General features: G+C 64.6%; 2 protein-coding genes across 2 annotated transcripts; one reads left to right on the forward strand and one right to left on the reverse strand.

The window, feature by feature from the left end:
- Nucleotides 1-55: 55 nt before the first annotated feature.
- CUNH11orf95 (chromosome unknown C11orf95 homolog) lies at nt 56-3824 on the forward strand. The gene is made up of 4 exons (XM_030474481.1): nt 56-754; nt 1459-1812; nt 2648-2932; nt 3444-3824. Exons 1-4 carry the CDS (start codon nt 697-699, stop codon nt 3623-3625), a joined length of 879 nt encoding a protein of 292 aa, XP_030330341.1. The 5' UTR covers nt 56-696; the 3' UTR covers nt 3626-3824.
- A 60-nt stretch (nt 3825-3884) lies between these two features.
- LOC115602986 (reticulon-3-like) lies at nt 3885-7705 on the reverse strand. The gene is given in 8 exon segments (XM_030474480.1): nt 3885-4418; nt 4499-4557; nt 4716-4762; nt 4899-4968; nt 5053-5127; nt 5129-5192; nt 6096-6303; nt 7109-7705. Coding segments are annotated over 8 exon segments (1098 nt in total). The 5' UTR covers nt 7638-7705; the 3' UTR covers nt 3885-4372.
- Between the last annotated feature and the right edge of the window lie 4109 nt (nt 7706-11814).

Below are 11814 nucleotides of genomic sequence, written 5' to 3' on the forward strand. Positions count from 1 at the left end.
ACTAAACCGGCTTCGGGTATTTCCGGCAGCGCTCCGGAATCATCCGATGCTTCTCGCCGGCTCCCCCCACCGCGGAAAGACTCGAAGCCACCTTCGGCAATTTCCGCTGACAGCGGCGGAAACAGCCGAGCTCCGCCTCCGCCGCCGCTTCCCCGAATGGATCCGGAAACACCCGAATGCCACTCGGGCTTCCATCGAGGCTTCCCGTTCACTGACGGAAACACCCGAGCGGAGCCGAATCCCCCCTCCCCATCCTTATTGGAGACCCCAACGTGGAATGGGGGATCCGCGGCGGGGGATCGGGAATTCTGGATGCTTTTCCCCGTTCTCTGATTCCCAAGGACCCTGGGGCCATGCTGCGGGGGGGGCGGGGTGGGGATGGAGGGGGGGGGGAGCATCCAGGGGCTCCCTCATCCTCCCCCCTTCTCGGTCCCCCCCGAAATCTTTTCTATAGGGGCGACGCTGTTTGGGGAGGGAGTGGGCTGAGACCGGACACCAACTCATCGCCCCCTCCCCCCCCCGCAGCCCCCCGGGGCGGGGCGGGCTTATTTGGGGGGGAGTGGGGGGGATGGGAAAGGCGTGCGGCCCCTTTAAATTTACCCAGGAGCCCTTAAAGGAGCCCCAGGGGCCCCACGGCGGCGTCCCCACCCCGGCTGGCCCCTGCCCGCCACCGCTGCTGCCGCCCCGGGCCCCGCCATGGACCCCCCGAGCCCCCACCCCGGCCCCGGCCCGGGCTCGCTCCCGGACCCCCCAGGTGAGCACGGGATGGGGGGGAGTGGAGGGTGCGGACCCTTTAAGGAGACCCCTTAATGCACAATAGGAGCAATGCTGGCCCTTTAAGACATGCCCTGGCCCTGGGGGTGTCTCCATCCCTTTGACAGCCCCTGTCATCCTCTAGGATGCCCCTGTGCCTTTAAGATGCCTCTGTCCCTTTAAGATGCCTCTGCCACTTTAGGACGCCCCTATCCCTTTAAGATGCCTCTGTCCCTCTAAGATGCTCCTGCCACTTTAACATGCCCCTGTCCCTTTAAGGTACTGCTGCCCCTTTAAGACATCCCCCCCACTTTAACCACCCCCATCCCCTCTGCTCTGCTCCCTTAAGGGCCCCGCCCCTTTGACAAGCCCCACCCCCTTTTAAATCCCTCTTGACAAGCCGTGCCCTTTTACATGTACTGCCTCTTTAAGAGCCCCCCTTTCTCCTTCAAACCCCCCCAAACCCCACCACAACCCCCCTCCTTTCTCCTGTCAGAGCCCCCCCCAAAGCTTTGCTGCCCCTCAGAACCCCAAAACCTCACCCATAAGTTACTCAACCGAACGATCCCCCATCACCAGGGACCCCCCATCCATGACTCCCCCAATCCATAGAGCCCCCCAAATCCCCACCCCATCCATTGAACCCCCAAGCCCCTTCCAGCCCCATAAACCTCCCCAAATTCCCCTCCCTTGCCCCCTCTGCAGCCTCTCCCCCAGCACCGGGCCTGCGGGGAGGCCGCCGGAGCTTGGATCACTGTGATGCCCGAGCCTCGCGCCCAGGCCGGAGCCGGATCCCGGGCCGGGATCACCGCCGGTACTACCACGAGCGGTGGCGCGCTGAGTACCTGATGGAGTTCAACGCGGCACGGCACGGGATGCTCTGCCTGGTGTGTGGCAGCGCCCTCGCCACCCTCAAGCTCAGCACCATCAAACGCCACATCCGGCAGAAGCATCCCTATTCCGGAGCCTGGGGACCCCGGGAGAAGCAGCTTGTGCTCCGCTCCTGGGAGGCACATTTGGGGGTTCAACCTGAGGGACCCCCCCGAGGCACTGGGACAGGTACTGGGGGGCTGTGGTAGGAGCCCAAGGTGGGGGGAGCACTGATGGGGGTCCCCTGGAGCTGGGGCCCTTTAAATGTGGCCACATCCCCTTTAAAAGTGGGGACCCTTAACGTGGAGCCATGGCCCCTTTAAATGTGGCCACACCTCCCTTAAATGGGGGGACCCCTAAACTGGATCTGCGGCCCCTTTAAATGTGGCTCCATCCCTAAAGCTGCCCCATGCCCTTTTAAATGAAGGCCACTCCTCCCTCAAAAGGACCCTCCCCCGGCAGGTGGGTCACGCCCCCTTTAATCTGAGCCACGGTACCTTTAAATGTGGCCACACCCCTTTAATGAGGCCCCACTTACAGCTTGGCCACGCCCCCCTCCTACGCAGGCATCGCCATTTACAGGTGGGCCCCACCTCCATTAAGCCAGACCACGACCCTTTTAAATCGCGCCGGTGCCCCTTTAAGACAAGCCCCGCCCCGGGACAGACAGGCCACGCCCAGCCCGATTTGGCTCCGCCCCCGGCGCGTGTGAACCCGCTTCGGGGGATCTGCTGGGTCCTAAAACCCCGCCAAGTGTCCCCAGGGAGCCCCCAGCGCGTCCCCAGTGTCCCCCCCCGGCCCTTCATGGCCCCGATGTTCCCGTCCCGTCCCACCACAATGTCCCCAAGGTCCCCCCAATCTGTCCTCCACATCCCCGAGGTGTCCCCGGTCCAAACCTCCATGTCCCCAAAGCCATCAGCGTGTCCCCAGGATGTCCCAAAGGTGCCCCCCACCATGCCCCACGTCCCCAGGGTGTCCCCAACCCATCCTCCCTTGCCCCCAGCACTAACCTCTCTCCCCGCAGCCCCCCCACCCCATCCCCGCCGTGGGGCCCGTCCCTGCGCCGCATCCCCCCGCGGTGCCAAAGCGCCCGGGGGCGGTGCCCGGGTGCCCCCCCCACCCGCGGGCGCCGGGGACTCGCTCCGGGGGTGGCTCCGGGCCGAGCTGCTCCTGGATCTGGAGGCCGGGGGCAGGCGCCTGCGGTGCCTCCTGTGCGCCCGGGCCCTGCCCTCGCTGCACCTCGGCGACATCCGGCGCCACGTCCTGGCCGCGCACCCCGGAGCCCTGCGGCAGCGCCGCGCTACAGCAGGTGAGGCCGGCGGGGGCGGGGGGCAATGGGGACACTGGAGGCGATGGGGGTGCCGGGGATAAATGGGGGCAATGGGGACACTGGGGACAAATGGGAACCCTGGGGGCCATTAGGATATCTGGGACACTGGGGGCAATGGGCATACAGGGGACATGGGGACACTGGGGATAAATGGGGACCCTGGGGGTGTTGGGGACCCTGGGGGCAACGGGGATACTGGGGTTAAATGGGGACCCTGGGGGTGTTGGGGACCCTGGGGGCAATGGGGATACCGGGGTTAAATGGGGACCCTGGGGGTGTTGGGGACCCTGGGGGCAATGGGAATACCGGGGTTAAATGGGGACCCTGGGGGCAATGGGGATACCGGGGTTAAATGGGGACCCTGGGGGTGTTGAGGACGTAGGGACATCAGGGGCACTGGGGGGGGTGTGAATAGGGGGACACCGGGGACAACTGGGGATAAATGGGGCTGTGGGGGGGACACGGGGGGACACAGGCGCTGTCCCTGCAGCCCCGCAGCCCCCCAGCCCTGAGCAGGAGGAAGGAGCCGCTGCCCGGGAGGAGGAAGAGGAAGGGGAAAGGGAAGTGGAAGAGGAAGGGGAAGGGGTGGGGGGCGCGGGGAGGGGCTGTGGCCACCGGGGGCCCCCCCTCTTATCCCTGCGCCCTGGGGCCCCCCCCGCCTGCACCGCCTGAGCCCCGGGGCAGGGACACTGGGGGGGGTGACACTGAGACACCCCCCGAGACAGCACCTATGGGTGTGAGTGTCCCCTCCCCCCGTGTCACTGGTCCCCAAGGGCCCCCCCAGTGCCACTGCCCCCCCCCGCAGTGTCACCCTATTTATGTGTGTGTGTCCCTTTTGTACACGCATCCCATAATAAACCCGTCCCCCCAAGGAACGACGTGGGGGGGGGGGCACAAGGACACTTGGGGGGGGGCATTTGGGGACACACAGTGACAAGGCGGGGGCACAACCACCCGTCGTGGTGTTTTATTGATGCCACGTCCCCGCGGGCGGCTTTGGAAGGGGGGTCCCCATTTCCCCCCCCCTCACCCCATAGATTTGGGGTGTTGGGGGGAGTGAGGGGGGGGCAGTGCGGTTTGGGGGGGGTGGGGAGAGGGGCTTTGCCACCCTCCCCCCCCCGTTTACAGCAGTTACAGACATTTCACCTTAATTAACATTAAAAAAATAAAGGGGGGGGCGAATGAGCTGAGGGTGGGAGGAGTCAGGGGGGAGTTTGGGGTGCAGCCCCCCCCAAATAGCCCCATAGAGAGGCCCCAAGTCCAAGGTTTAGGGGTGCTGGGGGGGGACAGACGGAAGCCACTGTGAGATATGGGGGGGTTGTACGAGCTTGGAGGGGGGGGTTGAGTTTGGGGTGAGTGAATGAAGGGGGGGGGGGCACCATATGGGGGTACCCCAATATTTCCCCCCCTGGGGGGAGTTTATTCTGGCTTCTTCTTGGCCAAGCCCGGGACTTTCGCCTGGATCCTATGGGAAAGGGGAAAGGAGAGAGGTGAGGCTGGGAGATGGGGGGGGCAGAGCGATGGGGGGGCCCCATCAGCACTTACTTGGCCATGAGGTCCTTGGTGTGGCTGCGGGCGATGGCCATATACTGATCGATCTGCACCTTTGGGGAGGAAGAGGAAGGGGTTCAAGGCGGAACCCCCCAATTTTAAGGTGACCCCCCCCTTTCGAGGTGCCCCCCTTCATTTTGGGGGCGCCTCCTCTCTTTTGGGGCTGTTCCATGTGTATTTTGGGGTGTTCCTTGGTCACTTTGGACCTTACCTTGTACTTCTCATAGAGGGGTGGGAGCGTGAAGGCCAAGAGCTCAGCTGTGACAAGAAAAGGGGGTTCAGCATCACCAAGGGGGGGGCAACCCCCCCACAACGTTATTATTGCCCCCCCCCCATTACACACTTGGGGGGGGGGCTTTTTGAGGGGGAAGTGGGGGCAAAGCCCCGTTCTCACCGAGGATGAGGAGGGTGATGCCATTGAAGACAGCTCCGATGTAGGTCAGCAGCCACATGCACACGGCCAACTGGAGGAGGAAGGAGGGATTTGGGGGTCCCGAGGGGGGGTAAAAGAGGGATTTGGGGGGTGCCGGGGGGGGGGTCGGTGTTACCTTGAGGGAATCCACCAGGTCCTCCACCAGGAAGAGGCGCAGCAGCAGCCGCAGTGCCCGGTTCAGGGGGGGGGGCGGCAGCGGCGGCCGCGGCGCGGAACGTCTCCGGGGACAGCGTTATGTCCAGCTCCAGGTATGCGCTGGGGGAGGGTGGGGGGGCACGGTCAGGGGAGGGGGGGACCCCAACAGCACCCCAAAACCCCCCTTTGCACCCCAAATCCCGTTTGCTCCCCCAAATCCGGCTCTACACCGAGAAGTGGAAGGTCTCAGATGACAACGTCACGTCCAGCTCTGAGTAAGCTTTGAGATGGGGGTGACCCCCCAAAACCCCCTTTGAACCCCCCTGCAGCCCAACATCCCCTTTTGCACCCCAAAATCAGCTTTTGAACCCCCAAACCCCTCCCTCTGCACCCCACAACCCCCCTTTGCACCCCAAACCCTTCACCCCCCCCACCCCGAGGGGCACCCTATCACCTTATGGGTGCCACCACTGTCCCCAACGCCCCCCCCGCCCGCCCTCCCTCACCTGAAGGGTGCCCTCCCGGTCCCCCCTCCCACTGGTAGGGGTGCCCCCCCACCGGAAGGGCGCCCCCCTCTCGCCCCCCCTCATATGAAGGGTGCCCCCCCGTGCTCCCCCTCACATGAAGGGTGCCCCCCCTCGCCCCCCCCCATGACGGGTGCCCACCCCCCCCATGAAGGGTGCCCCCCCCCCACCGGAAGGGGTGCCCCCCCTCGTCCCTCCCCATGAAGGGGTGCCCCCCCTCGTCCACCCCCATGAATGGTGCCCCACCTCGCCCCCCACCCATGACGGGTGCCCCCCCCCATGAAGGGTGCCCCCCCTCGCCCCCCCCATGAAGGGTGCCCCCCCCTCACCGGAAGGGGTGCCCCCCCTTGCCCCCCCCCATGACGGGTGCCCCTCCCCATGAAGGGTGCCCCCCCTCGCCCCCCCCCATGACGGGTGCCCCCCCCCATGACGGGTGCCCCCCCCTCACCGGAAGGGGTGCCCCCCCTCGCCCCCCCCATGACGGGTGCCCCCCCCTCACCGGAAGGGGTGCCCCTCCTCGGCCTTGTGCAGCGCCTGCAGCAGGGCGCGGTACACGCGCAGGCTCACGGTGACGCAGAGCAGCGCCAGCGCCAGGTGCGCGCACACGCTGACGGCGCTGAGCGTGGCCAGCGACAGCAGCAGCACGAGGCTGGCGCCCAGCACGAGCGCCGAGCGCCGCGGGTCCCGCCACAGCACCAGCTCCCGCGCTGCGGGGACACACGGGAGCGGCGGCTCGGAGCGGCCACAGCGCCACCGCGCGGCCGCACCGCGACACGGCGCGGGAGCCGACCCCGACCCTGACCCTGACCCTAAACCTGACCCTGACCCTGACCCTAACCCTAACCCCCCCCCGTGGCTTCACCTCCACCCCCCCCTGCTTTGCACCTCATTAACACAGGCACTAATTAACCCCCCCATTACAAGCATTAATTAACCACCCCCCCATTACAGGCATCAATAAACCACCCCCCCATTACAGGCATTAATTAACCACCCCCCCCATTACAGGCATTAATAAACCACCCCCCCATTACAGACATTAATTAACCACCCCCCCCATTACAGGCATTAATAAACCACCCCCCCATTACAGGCATTAATTAACCACCCCCCCCATTACAGGCACTAAATAACCCCCCCCATCACAAGCGTTAATTAACACCCCTCCCCATTACAGGCATTAATACCCCCTCTCATTACCCGCATTAACACCCCTCCCCATTACAGGCATCAACACCCCCTCTCATTACACGCATTAATTATCCCCCCCATAGACCAGCGGCGGGTTGGACCCCAAAATCCCCCTTTATCACCCCAAAACATGAGGCACACACAGCCCCCCCTGCCCCCCAGCAGGCAGCACTATGGGGCGGGAGCCTCCCTTTTTCCACCCCCCATCACTACTTACTCCCCCCATAGTGCCTCCCCCCCCCCCCCGCGCTGGTTCGGGGGTGACTCGGCACCGGTTTGGGTCTAAAAAGAGCCTTTTTGGGGCCGGAAGCTGTGTTTTACCTGCCAGGCTGCGCCAGAGGAGCAGCGGCCGCCCCGCGGGAGGGGGGGGCTCAGCGACATTCCCGCTGGGATTGGGCGGCTCCCGAGGAGGCTCCCCCAGCTCCTGCAGCGCCCGCAGGGTGAGCCGCTCCTCCTCCCAGTCCCGGGCAGCGGGAATGGGGCTGGGAACGGGGGTGGCTCCAGGGGGGAGGGGGGCTGGTGCTTCCTCCGGCGCTGCCTCCTCGATGACGGTGTCGTCGGAATCGCCGGAGCTGTCGGCTTCGGCGGTGCCGGGATTCCCGGCGCTGTTCCCATTCCCACCATTCCTCTCCACTAAATCCCAGCTGAGCAGCTCGCTGGTGAAGCTGTGCATCTCCCGCACGCACTTGGACACCTCTTCCAAGGCCGCAGCCGTGCCGGACGCTTGCCGGGCCAATCCGGTGGGAAGCTTGGCTGGAAGGCCGGGAATGCCGTTCCCGGTGCGGGCTTTCACCGGGAAGTCGCAGACGCGATCCTCCGGGATCTGGCTCAGCACCTCCCGCTCCGCCATCGGGATGCTCCCGGGGCCGTATTCCCGGTCGAAGGCGGCGCGATCCGGCACCACCTCAAAGGGCGATTCCGGGGAATCCGGTTCCTTCGGAGCGGGAATCCCGTTGGATGAAGGGGGGGGGGTGGGATGAAGGCTCCTCCTCGCCCCCCCGCAGCCGCTGGGGCCGGAGAGAGGGGGGGGGAAACGTCAGATGGAAGGTGGGAATTCCGGGAATGGGGATCCCGCATGCACCCCAAGGGGGGTCCCCCCCCTCCGTCCATCGGCACAGCCATGCGGGGGGGGCAGCGGGTCCTGCAGCGGCACAAAGGGGGGCCCCCCCAAACACCCCAAAACCGGCCTTGGGAGGGGGGCGGGAGGCTCGATTTGGGGCTAAAACCACCTGAATTGGGGCTGTAGTGATGGGGGGGGACCCCACGATGGGTGCAGCTGCCCCCACCCACTGGGTTTGGGGCAGGATGGGGGGGGTTTGGGGTGCTCCAGGGGTGGGAAGAAGGTTTTGGGGTCCTTCAAGATGGGCAGGAGGGATTTTGGGTCCTCCAAGGCAGGTTTTGGGGTGCTCCAGGGTTTGAAGGAGGGTTTTGGGGTGATCCAAGGTGGGGAGAAGGGTTTGGGATCGTCCAAGGTGGGTTTTGGAGTCTCCAAGATTGGCTTTGGGGTGCTCCAGCGTTAGGAGGGGGGCTTTGGGCTGATCCAAGGTTGGGAGAAGGGGTTTGGGGTCTCCAAGGTGGGGTTTGGGGTCCTCCAAAGTGGGGACGAGGGGCTGTGGGTCCTCCAGAGTTGGTTTTGGGGCCCTCCAGGGTTTGAAAGAGGATTTTGGGTTGATCCAAGGTTGGTTGTGGGCTCCTCCAAGGTGGGGAGGAGGGTTTGGGGTGTCCAAGGTGGATTTTGGGGTCTCCAGGGTTGGTTTTGGGGTGTCCAAGGTGGATTTTGGGGTCTCCAGGGTTGGTTTTGGGGTGTCCAAGGTGGATTTTGGGGTCTCCAGGGTGGGTTCTGGGGTCCTCCAAGGTTGGGAGGTTGGTTCTGGGCTGCTCCAGGGTTTGAAGGAGGGTTTTGGGTTGATCCAAGGTTCGTTTTGGGCTCCTCCAAGGTGGGGAGGAAGGTTTGGGGTGCTCCAAGGTGGGGTTTGGGGTGCTCCAGGGTTAGAAGGAGAGGTTTGGGTTGATCCAAGGCTGTTTTGGAGGTCCTCCAAGGCAGGTTTTGGGTTGATCCGAGGTTGTACTGGGCTCCTCCAAGATGGGGAGGAGGGTTTGGGGTCTCCAAGATGGGTTTTGGGGTGTCCAGGGTTGGTTCTGGGGTGCTCCAGGGTTTGAAGGAGGGGTTTGGGTTGATCCAACGTTGGTTTTTGGGTCCTCCAAGGTGGGGAGGAGGGTTTGGGGTCCTCCAGGGTTGGTTTTGGGGTGCTCCAGGGTTAGGAGGAGGGTTTGGGTTGATCCAAGGCGGGTTTTGGGGTGTCCATTCCCGTGTCCCCCCAGTCCCATGCACCGGGGGGGGGGGGTCGCGGCGCAGGTGCCTCCAATGGGGTTTGAGGCCAAACCACGGCGAAACGGTCCATTCCCCCTGGGGGGGGGCCCGGGGTGCAGGGGGGGGGGCATGCAAAGCACCAGCAGCAGCCAAGGGGTGGGGGGGTGAAGCCATAGGGCAGGAAGGGGGGGTGAAGCCGTGGGGCAGGAGGGGGGGGGGTGAAGCCGTGGGGCAGCCCCCCCCCAGAAGCAGAAGACAAAGTGTTAATCAGCAGGAAAAGAGGAAAAATGTCCCTTTTGGGGGGGGGGGGTGTGTTCCCCCCTCACCCCCCCAACCCATTTTTGGGAGCTCTCAGGACCTTTTGCCCCCCCCCCACCCCCTGAATGAGCCCCAGGCAAAGCCCCCCCAAACAGGGGCGGATTTTGGGGGTCCCCCCCCCCCGGTCCCAGTAGTGCCTGCTGGAGCACACTGTGCCATTGGGGCCCCCAAACCAGCACTGGGACCCCCAAACAGGCCCTGACCCCCCCTAAATCACACGGGGGGGTGTTTAAGGTTCAGGCTTTGCCCCCCCCCCCGACATTTTCCAGCTGGGGGTGCAGGAGGGGGCCGGGGGGGGGGCACTTGCCTGGTGCGGCCGCAAAGAGAGAAACGGGCTGAGAGGAGGAGGAGGAGGAGGAAGCAGTGGGGGGATCTGCAAGAGAACACACAGGTGAGAGCCCGGCACCACGGGGGGGCCCCCCCCAAAACCAGCACCCCCCCCAGAACCCCCCCCATGGGCGCCCCCCCCCCCCCAAGGCTTCATTGTGCCGCAGCTTCAGCTCCGTGCCTCCGGTGTCTCTACAAGGTGCTGATGGGGTTTTTGGGGTGAAATCCCCCCAAAATAGGTCCAGCGCTGCCTCTTCACCCCCAAAATGGGTGGATTGGGGGGGGGGGCCCTTGAGCACCCCCAAGCCCCCGTGGTTGGAGTCTCGGTTCCCTTTTCCATAGGGTTTATCCCTCGTTAAGGCGGTGCCGGTGGTGTCACGCTTGTCCCCATGCAATGGGGGGGTCCTGGGGGGGGGGTTTTGGGGGGGGGAACCAGGTTTTCCCCCTTTTTGGGGTGCCATCGCGTCTCTTCCATCAATGGGGCTCCATCTCTGACCAAACCAGGGGGGTTCCCCCTGTTTGCAGCAGGAATCCGGAGCACAAACAGCATCGGGGCACCCCAAAACCTCCACCTTCCCCCCAGCTTTCGGCGCTGAACCCCCCCATCACCCCCAGGATGATATTTGGGGTGAACCCCCCATGTTTGGAGTATCCAGGGGGGAAACTGGGGGGAGAACGGCAGGAATTGGGGCACAACGGCGGCGACTGGAGACCCCGGGGGGGCCTCAAAGGGGGGGGCAAAGGGACCCCCCCCAAAGCTCCCCCCATGGGGCAGACGGACGGAGCAGCCCAAGAGCACCCCAAAACCTGCAGCAACGGCCCCGCTTTACCCCAATCCCCAGGGATGAGATGTGCCAATGCCCCCTGTGGCTGCTCCCATAGGGGCCTCTGCCCCCTATAGCTGCCCCCAAAAAGCCTCTTGCCCCTATAGCTGCCCTCCCAAAGCTCCATCTCCCCACATTTGCAGCACTAAAGGACCATTTAATCTCATATTTGCCCCCAAAGAGGCCTCTTCCCCCCATATCTGTTCCCCTATAGTCCTCTATCTGCTATACCTACCCCTCCAAAGGCCTCTTTCCCTTATATCTACCCCTCTATAGGCCTCATCCTGCCCATATTTGCCCCCCAAAAGCTTCTTTCCCCTATATCTGCCCCTCCAAAGGCCTCTTTCCCTAGATCTACCTCCCCAAAGACCTCTGCCCCCCATATCTGCCCCCCATAGGCCACCTTCCCCTATAACTGCCCCCGGTACAGCCTTCTATCTGTTATATTTACTCCTCCAAAAATCTCTTTCCCTTGTATCTACCCCTATAGAGGCCTCATCCCTCCCATATCTGCCCCCTCATAGGCCTCCTTCCCCTATATCTGTCCCTCCAAAGGCCTCTCCTCCCCATATCTGCCCCCCCCAAGCCTCTTCCCCTCATATCTGCCCCCATATAGGCCTTTCCCCTATATCTACGCCCCCGAAGGCCCGATTCCCCCATATCTACCCCTCCAAAGGTCTCTCTCCCCTATATCTGCGCCCATATAGGCCTTTTGCCACTATATCTGCCTTATATGGGCTTCTTCCCCCTATATCTGCCCCACATAGGCCTCTGTCCCCCATATCTGCCCCGTACAGAGCCCTCTACCTGCTCTGCCTACTCACATATACGCCTCTTTCCCCTCTATCTCCCCCCAACGCCTCTTTCCCCCCATAGCCCCCCCCCGCCCCACTCCTACCCCCACACCGGGTACGTCCCTCACGCCCCCCCCCCCCCCGCAGGCCCCATGGGCCGCGCCAGGCGCTTACCGGCGCAGGACAAGGCCGCAGCGGCGCCGCAGCCGCCGCGCTGGGGCTGTGGGTGCGCGGATGACGATGAGGACACGAGGGGGGACTGCGTGTCGGGCTCGGCCATGGCGGCGCTGCGGAGCCGCGGCTCAGGCGCGTCCGTCCCGCGCGGCGGCCACGCACCGACTGCCGGCGCCGGGGGCGGGGCCCGGCCGAGCGGCGCGGCGCGCACCGCGCATGCGCCACCCCCTCACTCCCCCCCCAAACCCCCTCCTCCCCACCCGCAGCATGCGCACATCG

The sequence above is a fragment of the Strigops habroptila genome, unplaced genomic scaffold (genome assembly GCF_004027225.2).
Source record: "Strigops habroptila isolate Jane unplaced genomic scaffold, bStrHab1.2.pri NW_022045597.1_ctg1, whole genome shotgun sequence".
Lineage (NCBI taxonomy): Eukaryota > Metazoa > Chordata > Aves > Psittaciformes > Psittacidae > Strigops > Strigops habroptila.